At 40.7% G+C, this 15,324-nt stretch overlaps 1 protein-coding gene across 1 annotated transcript in view; it reads left to right on the forward strand.

Annotated features, from left to right (window-relative positions):
• The window catches only part of KIF15 (kinesin family member 15), a 40,876-nt gene extending 25,942 nt beyond the window's left edge, over window positions 1–14,934 (forward strand). Inside the window, exons 22-35 of the mRNA XM_082192960.1 lie at window positions 81–166; window positions 822–897; window positions 1,017–1,103; window positions 1,637–1,741; window positions 2,453–2,575; window positions 4,302–4,448; window positions 5,424–5,528; window positions 5,895–6,050; window positions 6,342–6,451; window positions 8,215–8,287; window positions 9,938–9,975; window positions 12,922–13,087; window positions 13,630–13,761; window positions 14,040–14,934. Of these exons, the coding sequence (XP_082049086.1) occupies window positions 81–166; window positions 822–897; window positions 1,017–1,103; window positions 1,637–1,741; window positions 2,453–2,575; window positions 4,302–4,448; window positions 5,424–5,528; window positions 5,895–6,050; window positions 6,342–6,451; window positions 8,215–8,287; window positions 9,938–9,975; window positions 12,922–13,087; window positions 13,630–13,761; window positions 14,040–14,111 (1,476 nt within the window). The 3' untranslated portion in view covers window positions 14,112–14,934. The remainder of the gene's footprint in view (window positions 1–80; window positions 167–821; window positions 898–1,016; window positions 1,104–1,636; window positions 1,742–2,452; window positions 2,576–4,301; window positions 4,449–5,423; window positions 5,529–5,894; window positions 6,051–6,341; window positions 6,452–8,214; window positions 8,288–9,937; window positions 9,976–12,921; window positions 13,088–13,629; window positions 13,762–14,039) is intronic.
• Window positions 14,935–15,324: the final 390 nt, after the last annotated feature.

The raw sequence follows: 15,324 nt of genomic DNA on the forward strand, positions 1-15,324 counted from the left end.
GAAGTACTTAGGAACGTTAAAGAAAGAACTGAAAATACTGCAACCGTTTGCCAAATGTTTGTACATCTTTTATCTTTTAGAATGCATTGGGCCTGTTGGAAAGTGAAAAAGAACATAATCAAAAATTAACAATGCAATTACAAGAAGATAAAGAGCATAATTCCAAGTAAGTCTTAACCGTATGAAATCACAGAGTTCAATTTTGGGCTGGTGGTTGCATCATTTTAACATTTTTGATTAGTATCCCTTTTTTGTGGAGGAAGTAATTGAAATATGCCCTGTACATTAGATGTTCTACTCTACCAATTCCGAAATGCCCACTATTTTTAGTCTTATCCCACCCTTCCCAAGATGGTGTACAGTAACACCCTATTGTGGGTTAGCTGTTTTAAGATGCTGGGCAGCAAAATGAGACAGTGTTTCAAAAGCAATTAAAGCTACTCTATATAGTTAGAAGGAATGGGTTATCGTTAAATTTTTTTGGTTCCCTAATAATGAACCTGAATCAAAATAGTTGAAAATTAAATCAACCAAAGTTTTGTTTGTTTGCACTTGCAAACTAGAAATAGAAATTTAATTGCTCTCATTATTAAATGGCATTTCTTTGTGGAAGATTTGCCACAAGAAGTAGTAAGTGATAGCTAACAGCAATTCCAGTAAGTTTGGGGAAGAGCTTTCTTCAGACAACAATTGTAGTGCCATTTTCATACTATAGAGCATAACTGAATTAAAATTATAGCACAAGACAAACTTGCAAAGTTTACTTGGGTTAGTGCCTTTTCTTCTGTCCCTTATAAGTGATTGTATTTGTTCTCTGCTAGGGAACACCTGAAAATTAGTGAAATCGTGGAGCTAGAGAAGCAATATTCCGAAATTGTGTCAAGATGTGAGCAGCAGGTACAGCCGCGTGTGCTTACAAATGGAGCATTTTAAAATTAGATTTTCGGTAAATGTAGTTGACTGCTATATTTGCAAATCCAAGGAGAGTTAATTTGAAGCCATTTTTTTCCCTTTAGGAAATAAAGTTGCAGAATTTGGAGCAAAATCTAACTGCTTCTGAGGAAGTTATTGTTTCTCTGCAGAAAACAAATGCTGCTGATAAGGTATGGATACAACTTGTGCACAAAATAGCCTAAGTGTGTGTGTGTGTGTGTGTGTGTGTGTGAGCAAGAGAGAGAGAGTTGATATTGTTGTTTGGGTAATAAGTTTGTTCTTCAGGAAAGAAAAGGTTCCCCTGCTGTAGCAGGCATTCTGTATACAGTAAATCAAAGTTTTGCGATCCCAGTTAAAAAAACTTTCATTTACTTAATTTATTTAGATGTGTGGAACCTAATGAGAGAGAAAAATGTTTTCTCACAAACTTGACACTTTTTAAAGGTAAAGTTTTGGTTAAAGGGTTGATACATTTGTGGGTATATGAGAGAGTCATTTACAAACACCATCCTGATACTGGTCCAAGGAGTTTAAAAACTTATTATTATTATTACTACTACTACTACTACTTATACCCCACCCATCTGGCCGGGGCTTCCAACAGAATATTAAAAACACAATAATACCTTGTGACATAGTTGCTATATGGAATTATATGCCTTAACAAATCAAGATCAATACAACGTTGTTCTTTTTGTTGTAGGAAGTTGTGTCAGACCTGATGAACCAGATCCAGGACATGAGGCTATCCATTAGCCGGAAGACAGAGTGCATAGAAGGGCTTACAAGTGAGCTGGAGGACATAAAAGTATGTTCCATTCTTTCCCATAGGGAACCCAGAGCGATGTGTCAATGTGGAGTAACAGATCAACAGTAGGTTGTGCTGAGTGCTTCTGGTTTCTTTGGCCGGGCTGAAAACTGAACTGTGTGTATCACCTCCATAGACCAGAAAACCAGCTTTGAAATGTACATGCTAGAGCAGTAACCTAGATGTTTCAAAAGTCAGAAAAAGAAGTCTAGTGACAGAGCATGGAGAAAACGTTAACAGTTAATAGGAGATTCTAGCTGATGGTCTTTAACTGAGTAAATAACTAATGTTGTTGGATGGTCATCATCTTGGGTGAATTATTTTGTGGTATTTTTTGAGTCACTCGATTTTTTTATTCCCCCTTAGTCTTCTAATTATGAAGAGTTGTGGTTTTTTCCAGTTTTTCAAATTTTATTTATACTTTTCAAGTTTATACATTTCACTAATTTTACAATCATTTTAACATTTCAAAACTTGACTTCCTTCCCCTTCTTTCTGCGGTTCCTTAAGTTTATTTTTAATATCCTCTGCATATCCAAATTAACTCAATTTGCTCATTTATTCACCTACTTTATACTAATTATGAAGAACTGGTGGACTTTGTGATGTGTATCAGAATGGATGTAGTCAGCAATTATCTTCACTGACCTGTAGAAATATAGATCTAATATACGTTGTTTTCCTGACATCTCTACATTCCTGCTTTCTTAGTGTAAATATAATTCTGCTTTGGCTGCAAAAGAGGAAAGCAGAGCAATTATAGAAGATCAGGAGAAGCAAATTGAGGAGTTGAGAGAGGCCTTGGAGAGAGCACAAGCCGCTGACAGAATTGAGGTAAAGTCTTTGTGTATGGTGCTATTTCATATTGTATCCCTGTTGAAAGCTGCCTATAGCATGTATGATATATTTGTACAATCGTTTAGCAAGAATTGGGAATGAACATACTATTTCCTGATGTGAGTGCTGTTGATCGAATCTCAACTGCCACCCTTTAAACCAGGGGTTGTCAACCCGGTCCCTACCGCCCAGTTGTTGGCGTTTCAGGATTCTAGGTGGGCGGTCAGGTTCTACAGCACAAGCTAAATCCTCCTTCCATCGAGCACTGGTGGGCGGTAAGGAAATTTTACCATCAAGAAAGATGCATTAGTGGGCGGTAGGTATAAAAAAAATGTTGACTACCCCTGCTTTAAACAATCAAATTTTGAATCCTTGCCGTGTGGAATAATGGTTTCGTCAGTGGTGGTGGTTGGAAACCAGTGAAGAGACATTTAGGCTGCGTTCCATTGGGATGCAGGTGGCACTGTGGGTTAAACCACAGAGCCTAGAGCTTGCCGATCAGAAGGTCAGCGGTTCGAATCCCTGTGATGGTGTGAGCTCCTGTTTCTCGGTCCCTGCTCCTGCCAACCTAGCAGTTCGAAAGCACGTCAAAGTGCAAGTCGATAAATAGGTACCGCTCCGGCAGGAAGGTAAACGGCATTTCTGTGCACTGCTCTGGTTCACCAGAAGCGACTTTGTCATGCTGGCCACATGACCCGGAAGCTGTACGCCGGCTCCCTCGGCCAATAAAGTGAGATGAACGCCACAACCCCAGAGTCACCCACGACTGGACCTAACAGTCAGGGGTCCCTTTACCTTTACCAGAGTTGCCACACTGAAAGTGATGATGTTTAGATTTATGTTCCTGTAGTGGATCCTTGGAAATATTGCCCCTCCTTTATGAACACAAATCACACACCCTTATCTCAACATGTGGGCAGATAACCCCTTCCCTTTTCCCACTGCCTAGCTTTCTGCGCAGATTCTGGGTAACTTTGTCGTCCTCCCACAAGGAGTAGCTTTTTAAAAATAAATGTATCTGTTTGTACATCCTTTTCTTCTTTCCTAAACTGACTCAGAATTATCAGTGCTCTCACCACCACATAAATAAATCTAGTTTAGATTCATAACTCCATAGTAGGTTACGGATTTCATTTTGCACACTTTTTCTGGATTCTGCCTCAATTTAAAGTATATTTGAGTTGTGTGGTTAAAAATAGTCCCGGGATGGGGAAGAAATAAGATAGTGATGTACTGCACTCATCTACTTTAGAATAAGATCACTTTTCCTAGATATGCAATACAATCTACAGTCGTACCTTGGTTCCTGAACAGCTTAGTTGCCAAACAAATCGACTCCCAAACACTGCAAACCCGGAAGTAAGTGTTCCAGTTTGCGAGCGTTTTTCGAAAGCCAAACATCCGACGCAGCTTCCGCTTCAGTGCAGGAAGCTCCTGCAGCCAATCAGAAGTCACGCCTTGGTTTTCAAACGGTTTCGGGAGTCAACCAGACTCCCAGAACGGATTATGTTCGAGAACCAAGGTACCACTTATCATCCTAGTTTTGTGTTTATAATTCTGGATAACGGACTGCAGTTATGGCAACTATTGCATTTATTTTTAAAGGGCAGCTGAGGAAAAATAGAGGGGCAGTGAAGGCTGTGTATATTACCATGTTAATTATACCATTGGCCATATAATCACTAGGCTATTTGTTGCTGCTGCTGTTCTTTGCTTTACGTAGAAAGAGATTATTTGTGAAGAACTACAACATACTACTGAGCAGCTGAGCAGTTTAACAGAAGCTTCTAAAAAACATGCGGTGCTTCTTCAGTCTGCACAAGAAGACCTAATTAGGAAAGAAGCATTGATCCAAGAACTTCAGGAACAGGTAAATATGAACATTGCCACCTCTGAGAAATAGTGGAAGAGGAAAAATAAGCTTATTGACCTGGCCCGACCTATCCTAGCCCAGACTGGTTGCTTTTGTGTTGTTATAAGAGTGTCTATGTTTAGACATAATGCTCAACTATGATTTAGGACTGGGGTCACTAATGTGGGCACAGTGGCACTTTTGAGGTTTTCTCCTAGTTCCTGCCAAGACTGAGCTCCCACTTCAGGATCTCATGGATTGCCATTATTTTTACCATTGTGTGGTGTCCTCAAAACAGCCACCAAATCACAGGCCAACTCTGTTGGTAGTTTTGAAATGGTGGCTCCCAGCCTAGGGTCTTTTTTCCCCCTTCTTTTTTTTTAAGCTCATGGCAAGCACCAGATTATTTTTTCTGTGCCAGTCCACCAGGGGTGGGTGGGATTGCCAAAGTCATTTTCCCCAGAACCCCACCTATGGTGCTTCTTGCACCATGAGGTCCAGTAACTGCAGTAGCAAGTTTGCAATATGGGGTTTCTCCTCTCTCACACACCCTTTAAGTTCTTCCGCCATTGCAACCATAGCCCATCATTGCAGCTTGCACTGGCTATGGCTAGAAACCCAAATGCAGTCCCTTTCGATATCGGTTCCTTACTAGTGTAAGTAGGCTATGAATATACATCAGTTCAAATGTCACAACAGACTCTAAGGATACAGAGGAAACCCATTAGCAGCTGAAGATGTGTTATCCAGATTGAAATGCTTTCATGCTACCTCAGTATAAAAGTCTAACCTGTGCTCCCAGAGACCTTTGCAGATGTGTATTGTTTTATAATACACGGTAGACTTAGGAACTAGCAGTATGAAACATTTGGAAATATTCCAGATTCTCAGGAGAAATATCTAGAACCATGTTTGCTGCCTATGTCAGTCAAGATAGGCAACAATTTGTGACCTTTGAATACCAGTATTTTGATGTGTTGCCGTTTTCTACAGCTGGATAAAAGGACAGGAGAATTGGAAAACAGGAGAAGTGAATATGAAGCTAAAGTGCGCCAAATAGACCAGTTTATGGACTCTGCAGTCACAACCCTTCCACAGGTATGATTGTTCTTAGGAAATCATTTTTTATTATTATTACCTGCAGTTACTTCCGTGAAATGTATACCTGCAAGTTTGTCTGTCAAAAGAGAGGTCCTGATCTATAACTAGGCAAAGAGCTGTGCTAGAGGTAAAAGGCTGTTCATTATTGCCCCTGTTGTGAATGCCCTTTTTCATTGCCAATCAAATAAAATGGTAATTTGAGCCTTTGGACTAAGTGGCTGCAAAAATCGGCGAGAATTTGTGTTGTTTTGACTGAGCAATGCCTGTACAAAGGTTTCATAAATTTGTCCCATAAGCACTTGTCGTATATTCTAAAAGAGTTTCCTGCTTAACTGTTCAAATGGTTTTGTGTTTCCTTGATAGAGCCCTCGAACTCCTCCCAACAGTCTGGCAAGATTGTTCGAAACACACGAGCAGGAGATAGCAGATAGGACAGCTTCTGCAATTACCCTGGAATGTCTTGTATCCGAATTAAATGAAGAAAGAGATGCTAAAAATAGTGAAATTCTAAGACTAAAGGTAAATGCTCCAAGCATTTTGTACATTGAATCTGATCATTTGTGAAGTATTGTAGTGTACATGCTTAAAGTGCTGCCATTTTGAAAATATGATCTTAATAATCTTGATGGAGCGTATTTTTAAAAGGAGTGGAGAGCAAACATGCCATTGGGCAAACAGAGATTGGAGAGAGTTTTGTGACTTTTTTTGTTGATGTGAAGCATGCAAATTTGGTACGGACTTCAAGAATACCTGGAACTGTTATGAAACGCTTATTTCAAATCAACGGAATCCTATTGTCCTCTTGTTTAGGCTCAGTTATGTGAACTGGAAAACCTCCGTCTGGAAATGCAGGAATTAATGGAAAGCAACAGAAATCTGCAGAGCCAGCTTGAAGAAGTGAAGAGAGGAAGAAAGATGAGGTACAAATCAGTGCCAAATAATAGGATGGCTTGTGTACAATTCTTCAGTAACAACTAAAGGGAACATTTTTTCTTTTGTTTTGCAGAATTTGAACCAGTAGTTTGAAATGCTACTGGACTTTGCACATTATTACAGTTGACTTTTAAAACTTTATTGTTGTGTTTTCCAAGGATATTTGCCTTCCAACATACCTATTTTCCCCTGTTCAGGGAGCAAGTCTTTCTGCAGCACAAATGAGAGGCGAGGGGTGTAGATCGCTCAAGCACTTGGATTCGGGGCTTTCCCCCATTGTGGCACTGGTTCTGTTCTGCCAGAGGACAGGCAACTATCAGTCTGGTAGAGCTAGCTCAGAAACCAGCACATGTTTCAAAATATGCAGCAGCACAGCATGCATAATCATAGGAATGTGGCCTAGGTATCCGTGTGCCCTTCTAAGATGCCCTGGAGGGAACAAAAGAGAAAAGATGAGAGCTTTTCCAGAATTTGAGCTTTTCTTCAGAAAATAAAACACAGGCCATTTGCAGGTTAACACTGAAGACTGTCCCAGAAAAAGGACTGGTAGGGACAATAAGGAGGAAGAGGAGGAGGCGTCAGTGTTTGCAGGGCAGGGGGTGAGATTGAACTGGTGGCAGCTGGAAAGTTGACCCCTTTCCTTATGCCCTGTCAAAACCCCAGAAGTGTGTGGACCATAGTGTTAGGGCAAAAGGGAAAAGACTATTCTCAACCACAGCTAGAACCTACTGGGTGCAGGAGTACAGAACAAGCCACCTAGAGCTAGGAGTTCAGAGTCAGTCAAGTTGCAGTAAGACGTCTTCAGGAATCACCTAGAGTTTAGGGGCTTAAAGGTGTGAGTTTGGGCGCCAAGCTCAAGAGCCAGCCAGACTGAACTGTTCCCAGCAAGGCTACTCTTGGATCTCGGAGTCTTGCTTGAATCTCACACCAAGTTTCAAGGTCTAAGACCAGTTACAGTCTTTGAAAACAATACTAAAGAGTAGATTGGGTCCTGGAATTTCCTGGGGAACAATGGGGGTATGATTATCTTTGTCTTTCTGCCCTGAACTTACAGAGAAGGAGGTGTGGATTCTATGTGGGCTTACTTCTTGTAAGGACACTTAAAACACCCAAGTTTCTCCATATACAACTGAGAAGCAATACATATTGCCTTATTTAAATAAGAAAATTGAGGAGACTAAGCAGAGGTGATTCCAAGAGGTCCCAAGCCAATGTATAGACACTCCTATGCCCATCTTGATATAGAATGCTGGCAGGAAACTGCAAAAGCATTTTGTCCTAGCTTACTAGATTTTGCCAATTTACATATGCAAACTAAATGGAAACTTGAGCCAAGGTGGTCCTGTAGGGACCCAAAATGGAGGTGAGCTGGCAACACTCCTCTGTTTCCACAGATGCTTTGGAGCTGCAGTTGAGACATGGTGTCGTGGGATCGCGACCAATTTCCTGGCCTTTTTACATTCCTTTGTCTTTGTGGTATAGCGTACCTAATCCATCTGCAATATGGGGAATAGTGATATTGGAAGATCTTGTATTTCACATGCTCCAAATACTTTTTTAAAAACCCGATATTTAAATGGTAATTGATAATTACTTGTTAAAATTGTATATACTGTTTTGCATGTTTTAAGTTGCCGTTGATTGTAACGTTGTGATCTGCCCTGGGACCTTGCAAACGGTGGGCAAGAATTCTTATTTATAAAGAAATAAAACAAAATAAACTATTTCTCATCCTTGGGTTTCTTGACAGCGGCACAAAGTATCCAGATATTAAAGACCTAAGGGAAAGAGATAAGGAAATTGCGGAAGGAAAACTAGCAAAGGTACTTGCATCTTTTGGTTTAATTATGGCTGTCTTGTTTTGAATTTGTTTACTTGAACTATTGGTTTAACTTTGACTATTTTGATTATGTTATTTCAGTCAAGTTTATTATACAGAAAAAGTAAAAAAAGAAATTAGTTAATTCGGGTGAATTGCTCTGGATTCAACTCCCTGCTTGCTCCGCCATGACTTTCCGGGCGGTGCAGGGGGGGGGGGGTTGTCCTAACCACAATCCCTGGTAGTTGCATATATCACAGCCATATGCTGAAAAAAGCAATGTTATTACTATGGAAACTTATCTTTACAATGTACTTTCTATCAACATCAAGTCTTTTAACAGTTGCAGAGCTAACAGCAAGCACTGAAATGGAGATACAGTGGTACCTCGGGTTAAGTACTTCATTCCTTCCGGAGGTCCGTACTTAACCCGAAACTGTTCTTAACCTGAAGCACCACTTTAGCTAATGGGGCCTCCTGCTGCCGCCGGGCCGCTGGAGCACGATTTCTGTTGTCATCCTGAAGCAAAGTTCTTAACCTGAAGCACTATTTCTGGGTTAGCGGAGTCTGTAACCTAAAGTGTATGTAACCTGAAGCATATGTAACCTAAAGTACCACTGTAAATTGCATTTTTCTTCAAGAATATAACAAGGTTCTATAGGTGGCTATAGTTACAGATACAGGCAACTCCCCATTTACACGGGAGTTACGTTCCACGACACAGTGCTTTTAAGTAAAATCACATACAGTGGTACCTCGGGTTAAGTACTTAATTCGTTCTGGAGGTCTGTTCTTAACCTGAAACACCACTTTAGCTAATGGGGCCTGCCGCTACGCCACCGGAGCACGATTTCTGTTCTCATCCTGAAGCAAAGTTCTTAACCTGAAGTACTATTAGCGGAGTCTGTATGTAACCTGAAGTGTATGTAACCCGAGGTACCACTGTACATTTGAAACACCATTGGAAAAAGCCTGTAAATGCCATCTAAACCTCTGGAAACCTTTAAAAAACCCTTAAAAAAACCAGCAGCACTTACCAGATTCCAAACTCCACCACAATTGCTCCCTCTAAACCTTGCTCTCCACAGGCTGCAACGCAAGGGCTCCTGGGACTGCATTTGCAAAGGCTCGTGGGATTGCTAGGCACTGTTCTCGTGCCCCTTTTGCCCTTTCTGGGCTCATTTAGGGCCATTTTAAAAGTCACATGGATTTTGTGCATGGACATGCATAAATTGGTCATTGCCAATTTCAGATTACAGTGGTGCCCCGCAAGACGAATGCCTTGCAAGGCGGAAAACTCGCTAGACGAAAGAGTTTTCCGTTTTGGAGGTGCTTCGCAAAACAAATCTCCTATGGGCTTGCTTCGCAAGACGAAAATGTCTTGCGAGTTCCTGTGGGTTTTTTTTCCTCCCCCCCCCCTTTTTCTAAGCTGCTTATCCGCTAAGCCGCTAATAGCGCTAATCCACTAATCCGTCAATGGGCTTGCTTCGCAAGACGAAAAAACCGCTAGACGAAGAGAATCACAGAACGGATTCTTTTCGTCTTGCGAGGCACCACTGTACTTGACTGTTGCTGAATAACGTTGTATCATTGCTGCTATAACTTCTAAATACCGCAGTTAAGTACAGTTCTATTTCCTTTCTTTTCCCCCCAGAGTAAAGCACTGGAAGAAACACTGAAAGTTACATCAGAGTAAGCTGACAATTTCTGAATTGATTAAAAACATTAACCATTTGCACAGATATTAATCATTCAATTACACAGCTTATCTAAGTATGCATAGCACGAAATACTCACTTTTAAGATTAAGAAACAAGGGTTCCAAATGGAGTGACTTGGCTTTCTGAAACATCAATTTCTTCCTTGCTTTTAGCCGGCAGATGGCAGCAGAAAACTTGCATATTTGCCACAAGGCTGCTTTCTAATTAAGTACTTTTTACAAATTTAAATCACACGAAGCTGGTTTGGAACCGAAGATTGAACTGAGTACAGTAGAACCAGATTACAAGGAAGGAAATGTGTTTTAAACTGATTGATTTATAATGTTTATATCCTGCATTATAGCCCTCAAAGCAGCTTTCAAAAGGTTCTCACAATAAATGATGGAGGCAAGTATTTCTGGCAGTTAGCAGGCGTTGTTACAATTCACACCTTAATGCTTATGTTGAAAATTCCCTGGATTACAACACTATAAATGATAGCCTACATGGCAAAAACAGTAATCAGTCAGTTGCAATTATTAGGGTTTTATGCACAAGAAGTCTCAAATCACTTTCATAACTGATGTGAGAAACTGACAAAAAAATCCAAGAGCTGTTAGCTACTTTCAGAAATTATTTCCGGCAAACAGGAATTCATGGCATCAGTTTTCAGATGGAGGGGCAAGTAGAATAATTGGAGTACTGTTAAGAAAAGTTGAAGTGAAAATAACATAGCTGTAAAGTAATGAAATAGTAGATTATAGTGACAGGCAATTATCAAGATGCCTGCATTATTTTCTGTCGGTGCAGTCTTCTCTATTTGAGGGCCTGATTCTGATTTCAAACATTTTTCTTGGACATGGAACATGCTGTTCTACTCCTTTCCTCTTTCCAGGATTGTCAACATCAACAGCAAAGGAAGTTTCTAATTAAAACTTAAATCAATGTGTGTTGCAATTTTTTTAGTCTAGTCAATCAATGTTTAATGAAAGCCATACAGAGGTACAAATCATCTGCCTATTGACCTAAGCACTTCAGTGTCCTCTGAAGTTTAAATATTGTTATACTTGCATTAGTTTATAAAACCTATGTGGTTTCTTCTTCCAGCAGAATATGGGGGACATGCAATCCAATTCTACACATGTTTTTTCAGAAATAAGTCTCCCTGAGCTCAGTGGGACTTGCCTGAAACTAGAATAGGACAGGACTGTAATCTCAGTTAGTGAAAGTTGCTACTAAGTATGCAACTAAGCATCATTGTCTGATTTAGGACACAGCGCTAAACCCTATTGAAGGTACTGACTTTTTTCTGTCTCCGGTGTAAGTTCCAATCAAAGTGAAAATTTCTAATGCACCTGGGGTGACCAGTGAAATAATGACACTGGGTTTTTTGCTGTCCTAATTTTAAGATCACAATCACTCAACAGGGATTGGAGGTGTGTAAAGAACAACAACATAGCTTTGGCTAGATTGTGTCCTTATTCCGCGATTGATAATGATAATTCTGCTACATCTTTTGTCATAAGAATTGAGATTTTTATCTTGCATAGCTTGCCAATCTTTTTCATTTTCATTTTAAAGCAACATCTTAAACCTGGGGTGGGAAACATTTTTTTTTCCTATCAGGGCCCCGTGACACACACACACACACACACACACTCTCTCTCTCTCTCTCTCTCTCACACACACACACACACACACACACACACACACCAGTTGGGGTCCACACACAAACAGTACCTGCAGAAAGCTTTGAAAGTGCTGGCGGCTTTTCAACGGCATTCCTCCTCACCTGAAGTGAGCTTTGAAGGTGCAGATCAGGTCAGCTGACGTAACACCTGATCCACACTTTTCAAGGGTATCTGAGGCTGGATAAAATGAAGCAATGGTCCAATTTGACCCCCTTGGCCATTGATTCTCCAGCCCTGTCGGAAATGTTCCAGTGATCACACAGATCTTTTCCCTAAAGAGCAGAGAAGTGATTCAGAATAACTGAGAATCTACATGCTTCCGTGATATTACTTTGAAAGAGGAGAAAATCCACCCTTTTACTTTTATCTATTGTGTGAACAAATGTGTGGTAAAGCTCATCCTTGGTCTGTAAAGCTGCAGTGTGATGTGGTAGAATTACCTTAGTGATCATGAGGGCAGATGAAGGGATTAGAATCATAGACTTGTAGAGTGGGAAGGGAACCTGGTGATTATCTAGTCCAACCCCCCGCAGTGCAGGAAAATGCGTGGATTGAAACTGCAACCTTGGCGTTACCACATTCTAACCAATTGAGCTAATAGTGTGTCAGTTCACCAAATTATTCTCAAATAAAAGAGTTGCGCTTTCCTCCCCGCACTCCCATGACCCAAACGAGGGTGAGAGTTCAGGATACGAAGTATCATCTACTTCCAAGTAGCAAACACTGGAAGATCAGGCAATTAAGTTGTTGTTGTTGTTGTTGTTGTTTAGTCGTGTCCGACTCTTCGTGACCCCCTGGACCAGAGCACGCCAGGCACTTCTGTCTTCCACTGCCTCCCGCACTTTGGTCAAACTCATGCTGGTAGCTTCGACAAAACTATCCAACCATCTCATCCTCTGTCGTCTCCTTCTCCTTGTGCCCTCCATCTTTCCCAACATCAGGGTCTTTTCCAGGGAGTCTTCTCTTCTCATGAGGTGGCCAAAGTATTGGAGCCTCAGCTTCAGGATCTGTCCTTCGAGTGAGCACTCAGGGCTGATTTCCTTAAGAATGGAGAGGTTTGATCTTCTTGCAGTCCATGGGACTCTCATTAAATTCTAGTTGGTGATAAATTCCCAGCTATATTTTAAAAGTGTAAAATTCTGCATTTGGAAAAAGAAAAGTTGGAAACTCCTGCTGCAGAATAAATAGTGGTGAATAAACTTCTTAGAGGGGCAGTCAGATTCACAATGTACAATCACTTTTGGCAGGTTAGAAGAAGCCAGGAGGGAACTTAGAAACAAGGAGGCTGCTTTTCAGGGAATGCTTCAAGAGGTGGAACGGACAAGAGCTTTGGAGTTTAAGGCCTTCACCGAGAAAGAAGAAATGAGATCAAAACTGGAGGAAACCTACGAAGAGAGGGCAAAAATTGAAAAGGTTTGTTTGCTGTGAGTTGGGTTGTGAGTTTGAACAAAAATAGAGCAAGTTCGTACCACGTGTGAGAGATTTTCAAGTAGGCTTAAATGTGGGGTTGTCTTAAGTCCATGACCCCCAGAAGCGTAGTCAAATGGTCAGGGGATGATGAGATTTGCAGTCCAGCAAAATCTGGAGAAGGACCACAAGATAGCCACCCTTGCTTTAAAGAAAGCATTAAAGCTATAGTTCATGGGTAGGCAAACTAAGGCCTGGGGGCCAGATCCGGCCCAATCGCCTTCTAAATCCAGCCCACGGACGGTCCGGGAATCAGTGTGTTTTTACATGAGTAGAATGTGTGCTTTTATTTAAAATGCATCTCTGGGTTATTTGTGGGGCATAGGAATTCGTTTATTTCCCCCCCTCCAAAATATAGTCCAGCCCCCCACAAGGTCTGAGGGACAGTGGACCGGCCCACGGCTGAAAAAGGTTGCTGACCCCTGGGTTGAATTCTTTGCCATTTAAGCTCCATTCACTATTGCTCTGGTGCTTCTCTTGAAATACAGGAGATGTCCTCGCTAAGGAAGCAGATTGAGTATCTTGCAGAAGAGAACGGGAAGTTGGTGGGTCACCAGAATTTAAACCAGAAGATCCAGTACCTTGTGAAGTTGAAGAAAGATAATGCTAAACTGATGGAGGTAAAATGAGATGAGAATCAATTTAGCTTCCGATGGGAGCTGGAACAAATACTTGATGAAGAAAATACTTTTGTACACTTAATAGATCTAATTTTCGGCCTTTCCATTCAACATTCTCTGGAGTTCCTACTTTGAGATAGGAGCTCTTCTTTCTAGTTTCTTGAGCCCAGACTCAAGTAGCTTGGTTCACAGATCCGAGTTTCTAAATATGTAAGCATGCCTGGGTGTCTGCATTTAACCCTTGCAATTCTCGTTGAGTGTTGTTCTCTCTTTTGCAGACAGTTCAAGTGCTTCGTGTTGAAAACGCTTTTTTGAAAAGAAAGAGTGAATTTGATCAAGATCCATCCTGAAACGGCACCAAGAGTTTTAATTCTACTCACAAAGACATGCGACTGGGCTTCATCCTTCCTAGCGAAACGTCTCAATCAGGGTTGCTGCGAATTATGTTACAAATTCTGAGTAAAGCCTTCTTGCTGCAGGTAGACCTTCTGCCTCAGTGAAATTCTCCTTTCTTACCAAGCCATGGTGCTAATTCAGTCTCGTGTTGTAGGTGCTGGGATTATCACCATGACTCCTTATTGATGTACTGTATTCGTACGAATTTTTAAGTTCCTTACCTTTCCTAGATGAATCCCTTTAGCACTTCTTTCAGAATGTGTATATACTGAATGTGAGGGAAATTAGATGAATTGTTTAATTGTTAATTTTTCTACTAGTAGGTTTTTCTTATAAAACTAAGTTTATATTTGATACTATAGGCAGTGTGAACTGCTTTTTTATTTGTAATTAATGGTCATTTTTAGCGAAACACCCTATAATATAAAAACATTCCTGTAAACGGTCCAAGACCAATATTAAACATAATTGCCAGCATTGCCATCTAACTAGCAGTGGTTGTGTGTGTCAACTGTACCCAGCTCATCCTGGAAGATCACAACAAACATTACTAATCAGACGGAATAAAATTCATGGATGCCTATTACAGAAGACTGGGAACGTTAGAATTTAAAACTGGTGCACGGGCACCAGAGGCAATAAACGAAAATATGTTGTGAAATTAAGTTGGCTCTGCAGAAATTGACCTGGATAATAACTTGTTTCTTTTTCTTTTCTTTTTGTATTTAATTTTTACTAGTTTTCCAAATTTTAACAAATAAATCCAAATTAATTAAACATTTTTTAAAAATGATTAGGTTTTCCGCTCCTGTTGCATACATGTTATAAGAAAAAAAAAACCTCTTTTTCCCTTATGGGGTACCCAAGAGCCCATATAGAGTCCTCTATTTAAGTTCTCTATCGGTAGGAGAAAATAACAGAGGCCAACCAGAGAATATTGAGAAGCAAGGCAGCTAGTAAGCCTGATCTTTATTAAAGCTGTTGCAACAGGGTGTTCCCCACACAAGGGGGGGGGGGAGAGAGACCTTGAGCACAGGTGCACAAGCCCTTATATATACATTTAAAATTGCTTGCCCTGGAGTCCAAGACCACCCCCAGAAATGTCATACCTACATCACAGAAAAGGCGGTGAACAACAGAAATCTGAGTGCATTGTTTATCTCCTGT

Source organism: Podarcis vaucheri (assembly GCF_965113315.1).
Source record: "Podarcis vaucheri genome assembly, chromosome: 12".
NCBI lineage: Eukaryota > Metazoa > Chordata > Lepidosauria > Squamata > Lacertidae > Podarcis > Podarcis vaucheri.